This window comes from Halictus rubicundus, chromosome 10 (assembly GCF_050948215.1).
Source record: "Halictus rubicundus isolate RS-2024b chromosome 10, iyHalRubi1_principal, whole genome shotgun sequence".
Classification (NCBI taxonomy): domain Eukaryota; kingdom Metazoa; phylum Arthropoda; class Insecta; order Hymenoptera; family Halictidae; genus Halictus; species Halictus rubicundus.
The window spans coordinates 14,745,366-14,763,561 of NC_135158.1; the positions used below are offsets into that span (position 1 = coordinate 14,745,366).

The 18,196-nt window shown below is 32.8% G+C and overlaps 2 protein-coding genes across 9 annotated transcripts; both read right to left on the minus strand.

Moving 5' to 3' along the window:
- Window positions 1-781: 781 nt before the first annotated feature.
- On the minus strand, window positions 782-6,494 carry LOC143357899 (uncharacterized). Of its 7 annotated transcripts, none has more exons than XM_076794587.1 (7): window positions 6,154-6,494; window positions 5,183-5,491; window positions 4,304-4,942; window positions 3,285-4,083; window positions 3,053-3,107; window positions 2,932-2,961; window positions 782-2,759 (listed from the first exon to the last, which is right to left on the minus strand). In XM_076794587.1, exons 2-7 carry the CDS (start codon window positions 5,485-5,487, stop codon window positions 1,828-1,830), a joined length of 2,760 nt encoding a protein of 919 aa, XP_076650702.1. In that variant the 5' UTR covers window positions 5,488-5,491; window positions 6,154-6,494; the 3' UTR covers window positions 782-1,827. The 7 variants fall into 7 exon arrangements, with proteins under 7 accessions (XP_076650702.1, XP_076650701.1, XP_076650700.1 ...); XM_076794586.1 differs by having other exon boundaries at window positions 5,183-5,503; XM_076794585.1 differs by having other exon boundaries at window positions 5,752-6,494.
- A 1,086-nt stretch (window positions 6,495-7,580) lies between these two features.
- LOC143357901 (CLK4-associating serine/arginine rich protein) lies at window positions 7,581-12,930 on the minus strand. 2 transcript variants are annotated; one of them, XM_076794589.1, is made up of 14 exons: window positions 12,601-12,929; window positions 12,175-12,272; window positions 11,389-11,564; window positions 11,096-11,311; window positions 10,848-11,023; window positions 10,676-10,749; window positions 10,256-10,597; window positions 9,675-10,118; window positions 9,495-9,605; window positions 9,368-9,416; window positions 8,425-8,488; window positions 8,256-8,361; window positions 7,883-8,143; window positions 7,581-7,792 (listed from the first exon to the last, which is right to left on the minus strand). In XM_076794589.1, exons 1-14 carry the CDS (start codon window positions 12,730-12,732, stop codon window positions 7,774-7,776), a joined length of 2,268 nt encoding a protein of 755 aa, XP_076650704.1. In that variant the 5' UTR covers window positions 12,733-12,929; the 3' UTR covers window positions 7,581-7,773. The 2 variants fall into 2 exon arrangements, with proteins under 2 accessions (XP_076650704.1, XP_076650705.1); XM_076794590.1 differs by lacking the exons at window positions 7,581-7,792; window positions 7,883-8,143 and having other exon boundaries at window positions 9,364-9,416; window positions 12,601-12,930.
- Window positions 12,931-18,196: the final 5,266 nt, after the last annotated feature.

The window sequence follows — 18,196 nt, forward strand, 5'->3', positions numbered from 1 at the left end:
TAATAGGATATTGTATTGTTTGACATATGAAGTTCTGACAAAACATTCTTAGCATAGTAACTGTTATAAAATAAATCTATTTATTAAATTAATAGAATAATAAATTGATCCTAAATGTATAAATATTTGTATAATATGTGGAAAGTTTATCTTCCGTTTTAAGAAGTTATATGACACCATTACCGTCATTAAACTAACAATTAAAAAATAATTATAACTTGTTAATTAGTTGAAATCATTGGCAATTGTTTTAAATATAATATAAAACCTATGTAAATTTAGTACATTTGATACTTAAAAAAAAATTCTCTGAAAATGTATTGTAATTATAAAAACAAAAATATGAAAACATTAAAATACTTATTATACGGATATATTAACTTATTTTAATTTAGTAAAGATAAAAATGTAAATTCCTATACATTACTAATATTTTTTACAATTTCGATTACATTATACTGTAATGTAAAGTTCAAAACATTCCTGTATTATCAATAAAAATGTATTTATTTAAGTATTTTCAGGCTCAAAAAGGAAGTGCTATACAAAAAAAATAATTTAATAAAAGTTTTGTTGAAGAATTTAATATTTTGAGAAAAATCACTTTGTTTTCTAAATACAATTTCTGATTTTTCAACATTCCTTATGCTTTTTTTATCACTATTTTATTATCAAATAGACAGAAGAAATCTGACAAGACGTATCAGTTATACTGTATGTACATTTATTTGAGTGTAATATGTTTAAAGAGGTGCTTAAGAAATTAAAACTTCAAACCATATAATTGTATTCCACTGCATTTATTAACATATTTGACTTCCAATTTTTTCAATAAAATTATGCAGCACATATGTTAATAAATTGTTCTAAAGAACTTATGTAATCTAGACACTTTTTACATTATTATTTGAAAATAATAATAACATGTTTAAATAAAATATATATTTTTAAAATATTTTATCTTTTCCAGTTAAAAACGACAGAGATATTTCAAAACCTATAGCTTTGTATGCAATGATCTCACACTTTATATTAAATTTGTATAATGGAAACACAATGTTCAAATTGTTTTTTTCATTCGATGATCTAACTATTCATATTATCTTGTCAATCTATACCGTACTTATCCTATAAACGTTCATGATAAAACAAGAAAAAATATTTCTGTATCTATCTTTTCATGTGACATATTTCGAGAAATTTGTATTCTTACTTGGTAATTGAATTTAATAATTTTGATTAACAAAAGGTAATTTGTTTTTTGTTCACTAAAATATGTTTTGGGTATTTCAAATAAAATGTCATAGCAAATTTACCGTGTTGACAGTTGCTGGTCGTATTTAACTGCTTTAGTTTTACATATGGAAATCATTTTCCATACAAAACAAGATAGTAACATATAAGGCGTATCACTCAGAAAGTTTGTACAGTTATCATATATAGTTATACATCTGATAATAATCTACTGTATTACCATAAATAGTAATTTTCTTTGCACTATTGTGTATTGTCCCATAGAACGTTTATTACATAAACGTTATATAGAAAATTACTTTGCGTTTACATGGACTGTCGTGTAAACATGGTTTCAATGTATATTTGCATGTATTCAAATTCATTTCTCTTGCATACGATGCTCAAATTGAATTTTTATTTAAAACATACCAGTAAATCATACGTAAGTTGAATATTGAAATAAGATAAAACTAATATTTATAGTGTTTTCTTAACATTGTTGTAAGAATAGATAATCAATTTTTTAATATATTGGTATATTTGATTATATAATTCTACAATATTGTAAATTTGTGCTTTACACAAATAGTTTTAGAATTTTCCACGATATCCTCCACGGCCACGGTAAGGTCTTCCTCCTGAGTACTTTCCTCTGTATATGTGTGGTTTCATGAGGGGGCTGGATCTACCTCTTATCATCTTTCCTCTTCCATGCCAATCTGATCCTCTTTGGAATGTATGCTCCATTTCTAGCTCTTCTTCAGAATCTTCTAACATCATAGGACTTTCACCACGACTATGGTCACTTCTGTTATCGTGAAAATCATCACGTTCATTCAAGGAGTGCCTGTAGTTAGGCGAATATCTTTCACGAACGTAATGATCGCGCATGGGTCCCTTATGACTGGAGAAACTATCCCTATTTCTTATTGGTGATCCTAACTTCAAATTTCTTGGATTATGATCTAAAGAAGATGCAGAGTCAACACGATTATCACGATCATCGTTTCTTCTGGGAGGAGACACTGTTCTACTCCAAGGTCTTTTTTGGGATGAATTACTTAAACTCCACCTCAAATCATCTGCTTCTCGATATTTCTTTGTATAATCGAATGTTTCACGCACGTTCCAATCAAGACGATCCATAACGGGTCTCTTTTCCTCCTTATTTTTTTGTTGTAGATCTTGAGGATGAACTTGTACTTCAACATCTACCATAGTAACAGTTGCTTGGACAAACTTCGTGTTTGTTTCTACTTCATCAGTCTGACAAATTTTTTGATGCATTTGTACATTTTGTTTTACTGGAGAAAGGTGTTGGCCGCTTTCTTCCTCTTCCCAACATATCTTACTCTTGCTTCTTTGCAAAAGTATGGAGTTTGACGAATATTCTTCTTGTTCGTTTTGCACATTCTCCTTTACAGGATCATAGAAAAATCGCCCTTTCATCTTTAAACGGGGATCTTCAGTAGGAAGTTCACGCAGGGCATGTTCACAATGGCGCAATATTTCAGGTTTGAATCCTATTACAGTAAGAAACATAAATTTACGCGGACTCCGTATAAAATGTTTGAAAATATTGTGTGCATTAATTTAAAATGCTATGTATGTGTACTCAAATTGTGTATGTAATATGTTTATTAATCAGTTTCATTAACAAGGTTTTCAGACTTTGAAGTGTGGAAATATCCTTACCTGGATATAAGACTGGTAGAGTAGCTGAATCTAAAAAGTGTACAACAAAATTAAAAAGAAAACTTTAATATGCAAGTGTAACCTTTAACAACAACTAACTAAATTAGAAATATATTCGCACCTTTTGCGGAAACAGATGCTTCCAATAGACTGGATAAACTCGTCTTTTCAAACTGCTGTAAGGTGAATTCATAAGTCAAATATTATTTTCTTAGGGTGAAACTGAAATATTTAACTGCAGACTATGTGAAAAAAGCACACAAAATCTGATAATATGATAGTATAAAGCATGACACGTAAATATGTTAAAAAAAAAAAAAATGGAACACTGTTACAATGTGTAATAAAATTACTTTTGTATCAGAGATGACTGGTGGTTCAGGAGTCTTTAGTCGTTCTTCTTGTGAAGCATGATATCCATTATAGGAATCTCTGAAACTACGTTCCCTGTAGGATGGAGATATTTTTTCCCTGGATTTATTTGGAAATTCAAAATTTTGAATTGGTGATTGTCGTGTAGGAGCAATGCCGTGCGATGAATTATATGTTGCTGGTAGATGCTCCATGGGCCCTCCAACAGGTTCTGGTTGTGGCGAAGATATTGGTGCTGGAAGAAGTGCTGGTCGATGCGAAGGCTGAATTGAACTTGTATTTGGTTGATTGTACATCACTGGACCAGAAACATATTCCGTTTGAGGTAATGGATGTAATGGTACAGGTTCAAAATTCATCGGTTGAGATGAATTTTCAAAATTCATAAACGGCGGTCCACCTGGTGCAACACCTGATGACATTGGAGGCGGCGGCGGTGGTAATCCAGCTTGATGCATGTAAGGCGGCATAGGCAATGGTGGTCTAGGCTCTCCTTCTGATTGATATGGAACAGTATTCATCATTGGTGGTATGCCATCCATTGTTGGAGGAGGTGCATAACCAGTATTTATATGTGTTGTTACTATTGCTTCATTTCTCAGTTGCCTTGTAAGTTCATTGATAAAAGGCGATCGCTTTCTTGTACGACGTTCTACTGATCTACTCCGACTTCGACTCCGTCGACGAGGACTATAACGTCTAATCGGCGAACGGCTGATTTTTCTTCTAATGCGCTCCATACTGCGGCTTCGTTGTCGATCTCGCGATCGACTTCTTCGGCTTAACAATTTCAAAGTTGTGTTAAAATATTCTACTTACATAAATCAGGAATTTATTAAAATTTTTGTTATAATTTATAAAAATACGATTCTTACATGTTTGATTTGTATAAAGTCGTATTTTACAAGAAAAAGTGACAAAGTATGTATTATTTTCTTATTACAACTACAGTGAAAACAAAGAAAAATATAATATACATTTTAAAATCTTGTCTTCTCACCGTTCATGTATATTTGTACGTCTTCTGTGTCTTTCGGCACTCCATCTTCTATCTGCGCTTGTTCTTCGTTCCCAACTGAGACGTCTAACCGGGCTTCTTCGTCGATCTGGGCTGAATGCAAATGGGCTTCTACGGACACAGTTGAATCTTGGGCTTCTTCTTTTGTCAGGACTAAATCTCATTGGACTTCGATGTCTTTCAGCATTCATCTTGAAAGGACTTCTACGCTCTGGACTCATTAATAGTGGAGACTTACGACGAGGAGAATTTAAAGAGTTGACTCTAATCCTATCTGGAGATCGCCGTCTTAACGAATTTCCTCCTTGACGTTCTAAACTTCTGCGTCGTTCACGACTTCTGCGAATATGTATTTGTGTTTGTTCGAGACTTTGTTTCTCTGCAATACTTTGAATGGCTTCAACTTCTGTACCTGGTGGTACAACATTATCAGAATCTAACAAATGCTTAATAGCTTTCTCTTTTTCGGCTAGAAGTTTACTTTCATTGTCTCTTTTTGTACGTATTTTATCTCTCTCTATGTCCTTCGTGCTTTTGGAAGGGTCGCGGCGTATTTCTTCATGTTTTTTCTCTTCTCTCTTTGGCCTTTCCTTACCTTTGTAGTCACGTCGATGTCTGTCCCTATAAATAGGCTTGAAATCATTCTTTCCTACATAGTATCACTTGTTTAAGGGAAATAATGTAAATACTTTCAGGTATATTAAATAGAACGAGTGGTAAAAGAATATAGTGATCAAAATTATATACAATCAAATTACAAAGAGCTTGAACTCTAATATTATTCTGATAATATTATATAACAAACTTAGTTCTGTAATAAATAATAATAATTGGTACATTATTCTACATTATTGATGCTACCTAGAAGGACGTTTCTGTTCTTGTTCCTTGATGAGAGAAGTTTTAGGTTCAACTTCTTTCTTTTCTTCGTCACCTTCCCAAGCATCAACAACATCCAAGCCTTCCATGAAATCTTCATCGTCAAGGAATTCTTGAAGTTCTTCATCTGGAATCTCTTTTAAACCTTCAATTGCACGTTGTACATCTTCATTTGTACTCTTTAACTTAGATTCCTTTTTAACAACACTTTGTTTATCCTTCGTTTCATTTTGCACATTGTTTTTGACACTTGTATCTTTCTTCATTTTTTTGGATATATCACACATATTTCTGAAAGACTAACTAAACGGCTGAATTAATTAAAAAAATAGCATAACATATCATTAATTTTTATTGATAAAATCACATCAAATATTTTAAAAAGTGGCTTTTGTGATTATCAAGAGAGAAATTAGAAATTTGCCAAAGAGTACTGTAATGTTATTATATTAATTCTGAGTTTTGGTATTCGCGTAAATCGATTCAATAAATGCATTACAATTAAACATACTGTTGCACAGTGATAATGTATTAAAACGAATTATACTTACGCAAACTTCACATTATCGAGTTTATTTAATTTATTTTTTTCTACTTGTAGGCTAAATAAACTTATACTGATTTTTCAATATATTGAATCTCAAATAACAAAAGCACCTCTTAACCTTTCGATAAAATGTATAAAACTGATATTAACACTTTCATTACGTAAGTCGCATTATCTTTATTTAGAACCAAAATAATTTAAAAAATTGTATATTTCTTTATTTTCCAATGACGTTTATAATACATTCCTTTGAAAAATTGAAATTAGCTGATTCCTAGTAGACTGTTTTAATAGGTAACGTACGCACTTATTGTTAAAAATACTTGGTGCAATTATGCACGCAACATGTGGTGTCGATACTCATATTAATGCATATCGGTAGTAGCAGAAATTAATAACAACTAACTTGATGCTTTTTAGATTCTATTGTGTAGAAATATTTGAATCCGAGATCTCCGGAACTCGAAAAGTCAACATATACCTATTCCGCCATATTAGTTACTAACAGATTTGGGGTATGGTGGGTATGGTGCGCATAAAACAAGAGCAGGCACACTCGTATACGGTTTTACACATAAATAAATGAATTAAAAAGCAACTTAAGATTACGTATTTTAACTGAAATAAGGTTGTTACAATTTTATTAATAACTTCTTTTTCAATTCTCGACTAATATCAATCTATTCTAATTTTTTTATATTAAACAGTATATATGTTATATCACCGACGAGATACTGTTAAAGACAGCCAGCCTTATGGGAGATCATGTCACTCGAATAATTCGGTGTTTTCTAACGCCCTCTAGGATATATTGTGGCTGGGGTAAGAAACAGAAGGCCATCGACAGCATTTCGTCGGTGCAGAAGACCACTGAGAAAATTCTTGTCGGTGAGAAGGCGAATCATCATGGAATCAGAGAGGAAATGAGAGTGCTCACGCCCGGGATTTTAGTATCCCCGATATAGTGCTGCGTGGACCAGAACCTGCATCATTAGCAGCGGATTCCAAATAATGCCAGAGTGGATGCTACTTCTATATTAAAAGAGGCTCTTCTATGTAGGCTCTGATCCAGCCTAAAAGATGATGCAGGTTCTGGTCCAGGCTAAAAAGTTGATACAGGTTCTGTTCTAGGCTAAAAAGATGATGCATGTTGATGATGTTCAGGATTCCTCCGCGGGGCGGCGCCACGTACAACTTCCGGCAAAATCGACAAACAGTGCCATTACCTCGTAGTGGCGAAACGACCAAGCTTGTAGCCGATTAGTTTCGGCTTTCCATCGCCAGGTGGCGCTAGCGGCACTAAGATCGGTACTCGGTCGGTAACGTTTGGCTAACAGTTTGAGCGTTTTGCCGCTACGGTCTAGTGGCGCTATTTTCAGATTTTCAGGAGCAGATGATTCCTGCCGCTTATTGCACTACCCCTTATAGGAATATCGGCAAGAATCATTTGTTGTTATTTAGGGGTTGGAAATGAACAGAGAGGAAACGAGAGTGATCACGCCAGGGATTTTAGTGTCAGGCTAAAAAGATGATGCAGAAAAATGGGGACACTAAAACTATTATTTATTTATATTTTGACAGAATCACTTTTCCTTTATATTAGTATATTTTATCATGTTATATGTATTTTATTAAATATATTCCTATTAATATATAATGAAACACATATTATAGAAAACAAATTTAAACAAACAATAACTACAATGCCTGTGTCATTATTAGACCTCTTTTAATATGACATTTTATTTGTTTCCTATTTTACTTAAAACTAGCTATTGACTAAACTTTCGGAATTTAAAGTATAAAGATTGCATGTGATAATAATGATGCGCGTAAAGAAACAACTATATTTATTACTTTGCAATGCAATATTAAACAATATTAATTGATAAAGGATAATCGTAAATTATATCATACGTTTTGTATCTTTTTTTGTTCGTAGCATTACGGAAGGAATGCGATAAGGAAGAGTCTAATAAAATTTTAAGTCCATTAAATGGAAGATTAACCATACACACACTTGTTGTCAATAATCGACTAGGCCTCTAAAAAAAGAACAAAAAATTGGAAAATAGTTATAAGTATGTTGCTTTAAAATTAAATGTAATAGTTTAACAATCGCTTTTATTTTTTACCGGCTACTCCTCGGACTTAAAGATCGAATCGGCGAATCTCTATATCTTCTGCGAGATTCAGTTCTAAACTTTTCTCTATCGTCCCGTCTATCCCTCTCTCTATCTCTATCTCGATCGCGATCACTTTCAAAATCCCTCATATCCCTGTCTTTTCTATCGCGGCGAACGATTCGTGGACTGCGTCCAGGACTTGGTGTGCGTGACACGGAGGAATGTGAATCAGAACTATGACCTTCATATCGGTGTCTTCGTTCCCTCTGCCTGAAAATTATTGAGATTGATGAATCAACAAACATAGCTACACGTTAGAGGCGTGCGAGAACTCGAAAATGCCGGGTACCCGATGGTCGGATACTCGAATAATGCGACTTACTTTCTACGTAATTTCAAAGACATTTCCCGAATTTCATCTTCTCGATCTTGCCGTTGTTGCTCCATTTTTTCAATCCTAAGTTGTTCGGCCTTCTTGTCAGCTTTATCTGATAACCAGTCAGAGTATTATAATGTAACAAAAATTAATTTCTGGAAAACATTGTACTCACATTGTTTATTTAATAAGGCTTGCATTTTCTTCTTAAGCCGCTCCTGGGGTGTGATTTTCAGTGACTGAAATATGTAACTCTTTTACTTTTAAACGTAACTCGATTTAAAAAAAAATATGTGTAGTAGAACATAACATGTTTCTGAAATTTCAAAATAAATATCACAGTATTTAATAATGTTATTTGTTCAAATTATAATTCGTAAAAAGTAAAAAGTAAAAAATATCAAAGGTACATCAATTAAATAATTGAACAAAAAATATTATTTCTTTTAATACTGTTACAATATTAATATAAATTAAATAATCTGAAATACTGCCTATTCAGAAACGCTCTATAAAATAAAGTTTATATTAATGCTTATATATATTAATACTTCAGAAATCTGTTATGCTACTACACATATTCTATTCATATATTTCAATATATCTTAATACATAAAAAAGTACTTCATCATAGGATATATTCTACAACGAAATATGCACGTATATCATTACTCGTAAAAATGAAGGAAGTTATACCACAAAAAATTTGATGTTTCCACTCTAATAACAGTGCATAACATTGTTAATGAAAAAGATACATTTTTTAAATTGAATTTTTGAAAGAAAGAAATTTTATTTCTTTTATAACAACATAAATAAATTTGTGCTGTTATAATTGTAGGTAATGAAATTTACGATATCAATAAATATTTTAATATGAGCGAAATTCAAATTCTTCGTGGTTTGTTATCGAGAAATATGCGAAACGAAATCGGATCAAAATAATAAAATACGGAATGTGAAATATAATGTAAACGCCTTATATTGCCCAACAGAATGAAAACAAGTTGCACTTGCTGAGGTTCTTCGTTGAGAGGGTAGTTATATATTAGAGAGTATATACTGTCTTTATTCTCTGTGCTTTTAGTGACTAAGTAAGTGTTATGGTTCTTACTGACTTTGTGTCCGCCACCAGAATTTGTACTTAACCCTGCTTTTGGCTTGCTCCTGAAATATTACAAGAAAGTTCTAGTATATTCAAAATATTAGAAATAAATGACATATTTTACTTATTAATTAACTCACATGCTCGAAGTGTTATTAACTGATGGTTTTGGTGCTGTCGTAGGAATTTTATCTTCGTTATCCGATAATTCTAATTCTAAACTTGACGATTTTCCACGACGACCATAATATCTAATACAATAATGAAAATGATAAGTACAATAGAAATGGTGTATTTAATAAAATAAATATACATTTTACCTTGGAAGTGCTTGTGCTTTGTTTTCAATACTTCGGGACCGCTTGCATCTTGTTTGACTCCTTGATCTTGATCTGGATCTAGACTGAGATTTAGTCCTGGATCGAGATTTAGATATTGATTTCGATGGAGAATAATGTCTTCGGCGATAACTGTCTCTTGAGTGGCTTCTGTTGTGCGATTTGGATCTTGAATTCGAGCGTAGTCTCGATCTCGACCTTGAGTTTGACTTTGACCTAGACGAACTGCTCGAGGATAAACTTCTGGATCTTTTTGCACGTGAACGAGATCTAGATCTTGTTTTTGATCTTGAAACTGTACGCGAATGAGATCTACTAAAACTTCTGCAACGAGACTTAGATTTACTTCGACTTCGCGGTCGTCTAGAGCGACTTCTTGTTCTAGATCTTGTAACTTTTCTATGTCGTGAACGTGTTCTCCTTGATCTAAAAATAATGTAACTTAATTATTTTCAATAATTATCAAATTATGTACAGTATGAGAAATCAAAGTATTATTCATGATGATCACATTACAGGTACCTACATAAATATACATAGATACAAAATACGAGGAAATTTACCTTATTCTCGACGTGCTCCGTTTTCTGTCACGATTTCTATAAGATTTTGGTTTATTAACAGATCGAGAACAACTTCTTGATCTTGATTTTGAAAACTTTCTATTTATTGTTCTTTCATTAAGCATCGGACTATCTGATCTTCTTCGCCTGAGATGAGAATAATTGATCTTTCTTGAATTGGAAGAAGTAACGTGGGAAGAGCTTCCATGAGTTTCTTCTTCACCGCCAAAACTTGTAATATAAGTAATTTGTCCAGTATTTACAGGTGATGCTGATCTTGAACGAGATTTCGACGAAGATTTCCTATATGGATTGTATTCAGGACTTTCTCTGGCTGCATAGCTAACAATAAAATGGATTCAAAATATGTAAGTAAAATTAAATCAAAAATGATTTCATATTCAGAATACGAGTAATTACCTGGGTGGACTCATAACTCGACCAATCATCTTTTTCTCTCTAAATGCGCGTCTTTCTCTACGCGATCTTCTACCCTATATAAATATAAATATATCATAGTACAGTAACGAAGAATATTTACTGATTCTTCTTTATTGCATGACAGAATTATAATGCAGCAAAAATGTTTTACCGAATACATAGCTTTCTCTTCTTCTTGCTTACGTGCTTGCCTTAAAGTTTCTGCTTCTTCAAAATCTTGTGTTAGAAAACTAAAATAATCAGCTCCTAAAAGTCCATATTTTTGAGCTACTAAATTCATTTCATGTGCTTGCGATGGCTCAATCTGAGATACGTCCACACAAATATCTGAAAAAAAAGTTGATATGTAGACCTAGAAAAATATGTAATGCTTTGAAGTTATTTAAAGAAATTTTATACCTAGATCAATATCGCTGTCTTCATCATCTCCTTTTTCGTCAGATACAACAGTATCTAACGATTTTATTGTTTCAGGTATTGGTTCCTCTGTGTCATAGTTGTATCCAATGGCTACATTATTACTTGACTTTTTCTTGTCCCTTGCAGCATCTAATTTGGTTGACGAACCAAACTGTTCTTCCAAATGTATTTGGTGTAGAAACTTCTCTTCCGTTACTATATTAAAAACTATTATTTATCAACCGTTTCAAAAATAAGATATACGAGGCATTAAAATAATAGTAATACCCCACCTCCTAAAAATTCATTTTGTACGATTATACGATAACGTTCATAATTGATATGTCTATCTTCACTAGTAAGAGCAATATCTACATCGATAGAATCTGGTGCTTCTGGTATCCAATCAAGATGAGCACGCACATCAAAACGGTCAATAAGATTGTCTTCATTCCCTTGCCACGGCATCCTATTTGTATAATACACATATTGTTCCTCCATACATTATATTTATATGTTTTACTTGTTCCTTTACATGCATATAGACATTAATCTCACTAGTACAGATGTAAATGAAAATTATAATCTACTTGACCGTTCTCTATCAAGGTAATTTTATATACTTATTTTATTATAATAAGTTTATATACGTATACTTAGTAATGTTTCGTATTCTAATTTAACATTGGAATAAAATTGGTTGAGTATACAGTTAATAAACAAGATTTGTAGAATATCTTGTAAAAGTAATGTAAAATATGTAGTAGTAACAATGTTTTATAAAAAAATAATTAATGTAACTCTTTTTCGTGTAAATGGAATAGATCTTGGCATTATCTAATTATAAGTTTCTTTATTCTAATATATAGAATGTTATTTTTGTATCAGTGTCCTTGGAATAATGATCACAGAAGTATACTATCCTGAGTCAAAGTTCTGCATTCTAAATCAACCGATGTACGATATTTATACTCATAATTTCGATTGCATAAGTTAGATTATCTAAGGTGCAATAGTAATTACATATATCCTCATTATTGATATGATGAATTAAAATTTATTATATCACTTTAACTTACATATTTGCTGGACTATCACCAGCTGTTGCTATTGCAGGATCCAAATGTATTTTACATGGCCTTCCATGTAATTGTAGAAATTGTGTAGGATCTGATTTCTACGGAAACATGCATATGCAGAATGAAAATAAAAATTTTTCGATTTAAATCTCAATTTTATGTACACGTTTCTTTTATAATGTTTTATATACCAAAGTACTAAATGAAAAAGTTAATTACTTTACAATTAAAATTGTAGACTTTACTACGCGTCATTTTACATCGTAAGACATTTTATTTGTATTTTCAATCACAAATGAAAACTACAGATGAAAATTTTGAGGTTAACCAAAAGAACCGTGAAAGTTGCATTTTCCGTCAATGAAAGTTAACCTTTTCAAATGCCAAAAAAGTGACAGATAATTATTATTTAAATATATATCTTACGATCTTTTCATAGTAATCTCGTCGTCGTTCAGCTCGACGACGATAATCCACTAGCATCCCACGAATTTTCTTCTCCTGTTTTCGCGCTTCATGCCACATTCTACCACCTGTTTTTTTCACGGAAAAGCTCATTTTACATGACAAACAACACGCGAATTACTTGTTTAACAAGGAACTTTCATGTAGCTAACGATTTCACAGGAAGAGCCCAACAAAAATGATTAATTAACAGACTCTTCTCCCGCAAGGTAGATATTGCATTTTACCACAAGCGCTGCTCCGTATTGAGAAAATATGATCCACGACCACGACTAGACACTGACAATGTAGAATAGAGACTAGGTTTGTAACACCTGATTGGTGCTGCCACTGTCAGGTGTTCCGTAGTCGCGACATTTAAAACTGCAAATCTATTGAACAAGAAAATACATAATGCTATTGTCATAAAATAATTATGATCAGTTTGGAAATATTTAGATAGATATTAAATTTTCTATGATCCAATTTTTGGGAACAAGGATTTATTACTGCGTTTTACTACGTACAAAACAAAATAATGTTTGTATTCAATTTAACCGGAGATCCTCTTTTATTATATTTCCGTTATACGGGGTCATCATTTTTCTCGGGGATAGAAAATCTTAATATTTTTTTTATAGCTACAAAAGTTCAATAAATTTGTAAAAAATATGTTCAATATTTTCAGATTTTTTATTTCTACGTTACTTTTATTGCAAAAAATAAAAATGTCTGACATTAAATGAAGATTTTAACGATTTACTACTATATTTTTTCAACTATTTCATATTCGAAATCTTCTTGTATTTTTATGCTTCTTACTTAAAAAAAAAAGAAGAAGAGAACAAAGAGGAACACTTGATATATATTAATCTAGACGAATTTAGAATTTGAATTCAAAATTACATTTTATTATTATCTTAATATGGACTAGTATAATATTACCATGTACACATTCAGTAGTTCACTTATAATTTATAACTTATAGTACACTCACAAACATTGATATAGACAGTCATGATATCTTGTAGTGTCTTTCATGACTGATGAATAAGCTACAGCGCAAGCTCTAATTATGTATAAGGTATAATTTATCACTTATAGACGTTACAAATGGTTGCGTTTAGATTATCTTACCAACGATTTGCTTAAAGTAATGTTGCGTCTATCGTTCGTACTGACTTTGCACGATCAGTGATCGTTAGAAAATTCATATTTTCTTCCCCTTCCATTGACGTTCTGTTGCTATATAAAACTCCCCATAAACAAGCAATATGTCAAATTAATGTTACAATCAACACAAAACTTAACGTACTCGAAATTTAGTACATGCCCCATGTGTGACATGCCGATTTTTACGAGATTTTACATAAAAGCAGAGTCAGTGAAAATATTTGACGTATATTTCTTTAGGGGTGAAACTACCCTTCAGTCTTTAGCTATTTAATTTGTATAACTCAAGAAAATCACCATCATAGATCCCTGCACCTCCATATAAGATTGTAGACAAATTAGTGCAACAGTCTATCGTAAATAATTATGAGAAAAAAATATCATCCCAAATTTCAGAAATACATCAAAAATAAAAATTGTCGCTATTATTAGAATATAAATATCGTAAGGATACATTCATAAGAAATGTAATTCACTCGTGTACAAGATTTATGCTACTAAATAGCTTCTTCATCTCGAACTCTACAAAGGTAGTTTCACCCTCTTATTATGTACGGGTTGCAAAAAACTAAATAGGTGTCGAATATTTTCAAAAAAGACTGCTCCCATGTAAAACTTTCGTCAGAACGAGTGAAAAAAAGAAAATTGAAAACTGCCCATGCCCATGCTGCATATCTTTGTTACAAGTATTGCGAATCTGACGGCTTCCGAGATCTGTTTATTTAACATTAACTGAACTTATACTAACGAATACGATTTAAACGCATACAGTGTGTCCGCGTTTACACGTGAACGGATCATTATCTCTTAAAGGTTTGCACAATTTTTTAAATATAAACTTTCGCTTTATGTTAATATAATAATATATATAAAAAAAAAAAGAAAACCGCATTCGCCAAAAAGTTTATCTCTCTACAGCACATGGTTCAGGAGGTAACGTACCGTTTACACATGTACACGCGAACACGCCGTTCGCATATTCTTACAAATGAAACCTCGCGCAGCACGTTCACTTTTACTTGCGACTTTTTCTGACGCGAATTGAATATTTTTTTTTTCGACTTTATATAAAAAGCTATACATAATTGTCTCGATTCGAAGTCTTAGTAAAATTAATTTCCGTGCTTCTCTTATTGGCAATGATTTTATCGGTAAGTAATCTTGAACATTGCGACATTCTTTTTTTAGTTTTTGTTTTTCGTATTGCGAGCTGTTAAGTTGTAAGAACATTTTGTTATCTGGACACACGAAACTGTACTATTCGCTACAGTACGAGTATTTCGATTGTATAACACGTTGTATTTAAGTTCACCTTATTTCCAGAACGATCGAGATCGGCATCGACGGAATCGATTTCACGTTCCCCGATCAGCGACAACCGAACAGAGTGTGGAGATTAGCTTAATAAAAGTGTGTGCTCTCGTTCCTCTTTGTTTAAATATGAATGTTCTATAGTAGTTCAATGTATCAAAGCCCCTTACAGTGTAATATTCGAAAGCGAATACTTTTAAATACGCGTTGCGATAACAAACTCGCATTCGGGGATTTCTTGTAGCTTTATATAGTTGTATCTTTACGTGTATTTGTATATATTTTATATTATACAAGCGATCATAAGAAACATCGTACGTTTCTAACTTGTAATGTTTTATTAGTATTATACATTTTTTTTTTGTAACGATTTTCTCGAAATAACTTTCAATACGCCGCCGCAGCTAATACCGCGACGCAATATACATATTTTGTAAGACCACGTATCTCGTTTGCGCATTCGACGTGTAATTTTGAACGGAACATGACGCTGATAGTAAAGAGGCGATGCAAGTTATTAGACTCAAGTTGGGCTCAGCAAGAAAAAGAAAAAAAAAAAGGAAAAAAGCAACGAGAGCTTCTACAAGTTTTCCTTTTTGTAAAATGTCTTTTTATTTTTTACTCCGCTGGTTTCCTTTTTTTTTGGTCTTGATTCTCGTCTCTTTATATTTTCTTTCAATTATGAGATTTTCATTTTGGAATTTGAATACTGGAGAATGTTCTCCTCAGTGGCGGATTCATACTTCTGCCGTACCACTACACCTCAGCTCTCTTTAAAGGAAATTCGAGTTTCCGTGAAAAGACCGTTTTGAAACTAATAATTTGCACACCTTTGTGTATCCTCGCGGTCTACTGTTGTAATTTTCGTACACAGTTTCACTTGAATAACATTCTGTTCGTAACGGAAAACAGGGTAAACGAGAGAAGCATAGCCGATTTTCTGTATCAAGATGATGTCCTCTCACAATAATCACGCAAGGTCAGATCGACAATAACGTTACTTGCAAATTGTTATTTATTAAAATGTGGCTAGACACATTCAGTCAGGGTGGCTCGCGATGGCTGAGTATTTCACTTCATTTTTTCTCGTTTGTTATTTATATTTATATCTCGCATTTATAATTTATATTTGTATTTATATTTATGTTCATATTTATATTTGCATTTATATTTATATTTATATTTTGTATCTATAGCCTGCACGCATACGTATCTACACGTTTACGTGTGTGCGCGTGTGCATGCGTATAGACGCGCGCATACACACACGCAGACACTGTGTGTACACTGTATACGTACGTATGCATGTACTCGTCTTACTCTTAGCGTAATGACTAGATAAATTTCGGCCACCCAATATAAACAATATTGTTTGATCCCATATATTTTATTCGTACCATTCCTTCGATCGCCAAATATATGGATAAAAATTTCCATGCCAAAATTCATTTCATTACTGTTCGCCTAATACTTATATATATATTCTAGACGCCTTTTTCTTTCTCTTCTTCAATCCTTTCGAACGTGTCTCCGAAGATCCGAAAAAACGTTCGTTTCAGACTCTTCACTCGTGAACACTGTCTTTGCTTTAATTAGTACACGTGTACAAATTTTCTAATATGCACATATACAGCGTATTTAAAACAGTTTGTGTCATACTTTAGCGGAAGAGAAACTCAATTTTATACGAGTTCAAAAGTCATTCATTTCCGCGCAAGTGAAATCGGAAAATTAACGAAGAGATATCCCAGTTGGTTCTTTATCGTTTTTAGACGGTATCCTTCAACGGTATGCATTCTCATAAACACTCATCGTTTAGTTATCAAATAGTTTGCTCATTCGAGTATTTTTGGAATAATTTATAAATTGCTACATCGAAATGGAAAGAATTCAGTTAATTATACAGGGTGTTACCGGACTAATCTACGGACTAATTCTACATGTAAAAATAAGTCGAAAAAAAAAGGAATAACATTTTTTCGTTCGACACCTCGTTTCCGAGAAAATCGAGTTTAAAGATCCGTCGGTTTCGCGTGCTTTAGTATTATGCAGGAAGTAGAATTGGTTGGCCATGATCAGACGCGTCAGCCATAGTCGCCAGATCAAGACTTGTTCCCTCACTATAATTTCCCCTTCTATCGCACTATTCCCCTACTCCGGTACTGGCAGAGAGGGGGTATTTTCAAACACAACAAATGTTATTCCATTTTGTTCGACTTATTTTTACATTTAGAATCACACCCCCGACGGTAACGCTCTGTAAATAATCGAGGTTATTTCACTAATTTTTCTACCAATAATCATGACAAGTAGAACGAGGAAATACTCTGATACCCTATTTCGCATTGGGAGGCACTAATCAATTATTTAAACGTTGGAACAAGATGTTCGAACATTTATCTTCGACTGGTGACTTCGACATGAATAATTTGCTCATTCTCGTATGGATCGCCAATCTTCTTTACTTTGACGAGCACCGCAGATCCCTAAAGTATGATACGATCTATTTTGCATATCTTTGTAGGATCAATTTTTTTAACAATATACGATTAACGTCTATAACACGTAGCTAGCGAAGAAAACAGTTCGCTGGTTGAATAACATTTAAGACCGTGTAACATGCCCACGTTTCCAAATGAAAACACGTGAGCCAGATATTTTGCCAAGCTCTATTGTCACACCTTCGTGGCTGCATTTATAAATCGTGGAAGATTCAATTGCAAAGAAACGTTCAGAATCTTGAGAAACTTCTTTACGTTCTGTCGCGTAACGAAGAGTTTGGCAGTTATTTACTAAGACAGTAACATTGAAAATTCCCATCGAGGCGTAGCATCGCATTTAAGTGGATTTTCTAGAAGAAAGCGACCAAAAGGGTGTCTACTTGCTTCTCTTATGAGAAAGGACACGTGCATTTCTATGATATATGTGTGTCTGTGTGGTGTGTGTGTGTATGAGTGCGTATGTGTGTGTGTGTGTGTCTGTATACACTTATTTTGTTCTACATTCATTATGATATGCGATATGTAACACGCTGTCTACACTTTACCGACCAAGGGTGAACTTTTTAAACTCGTTTAAGGCTTTTCTCTTTAAT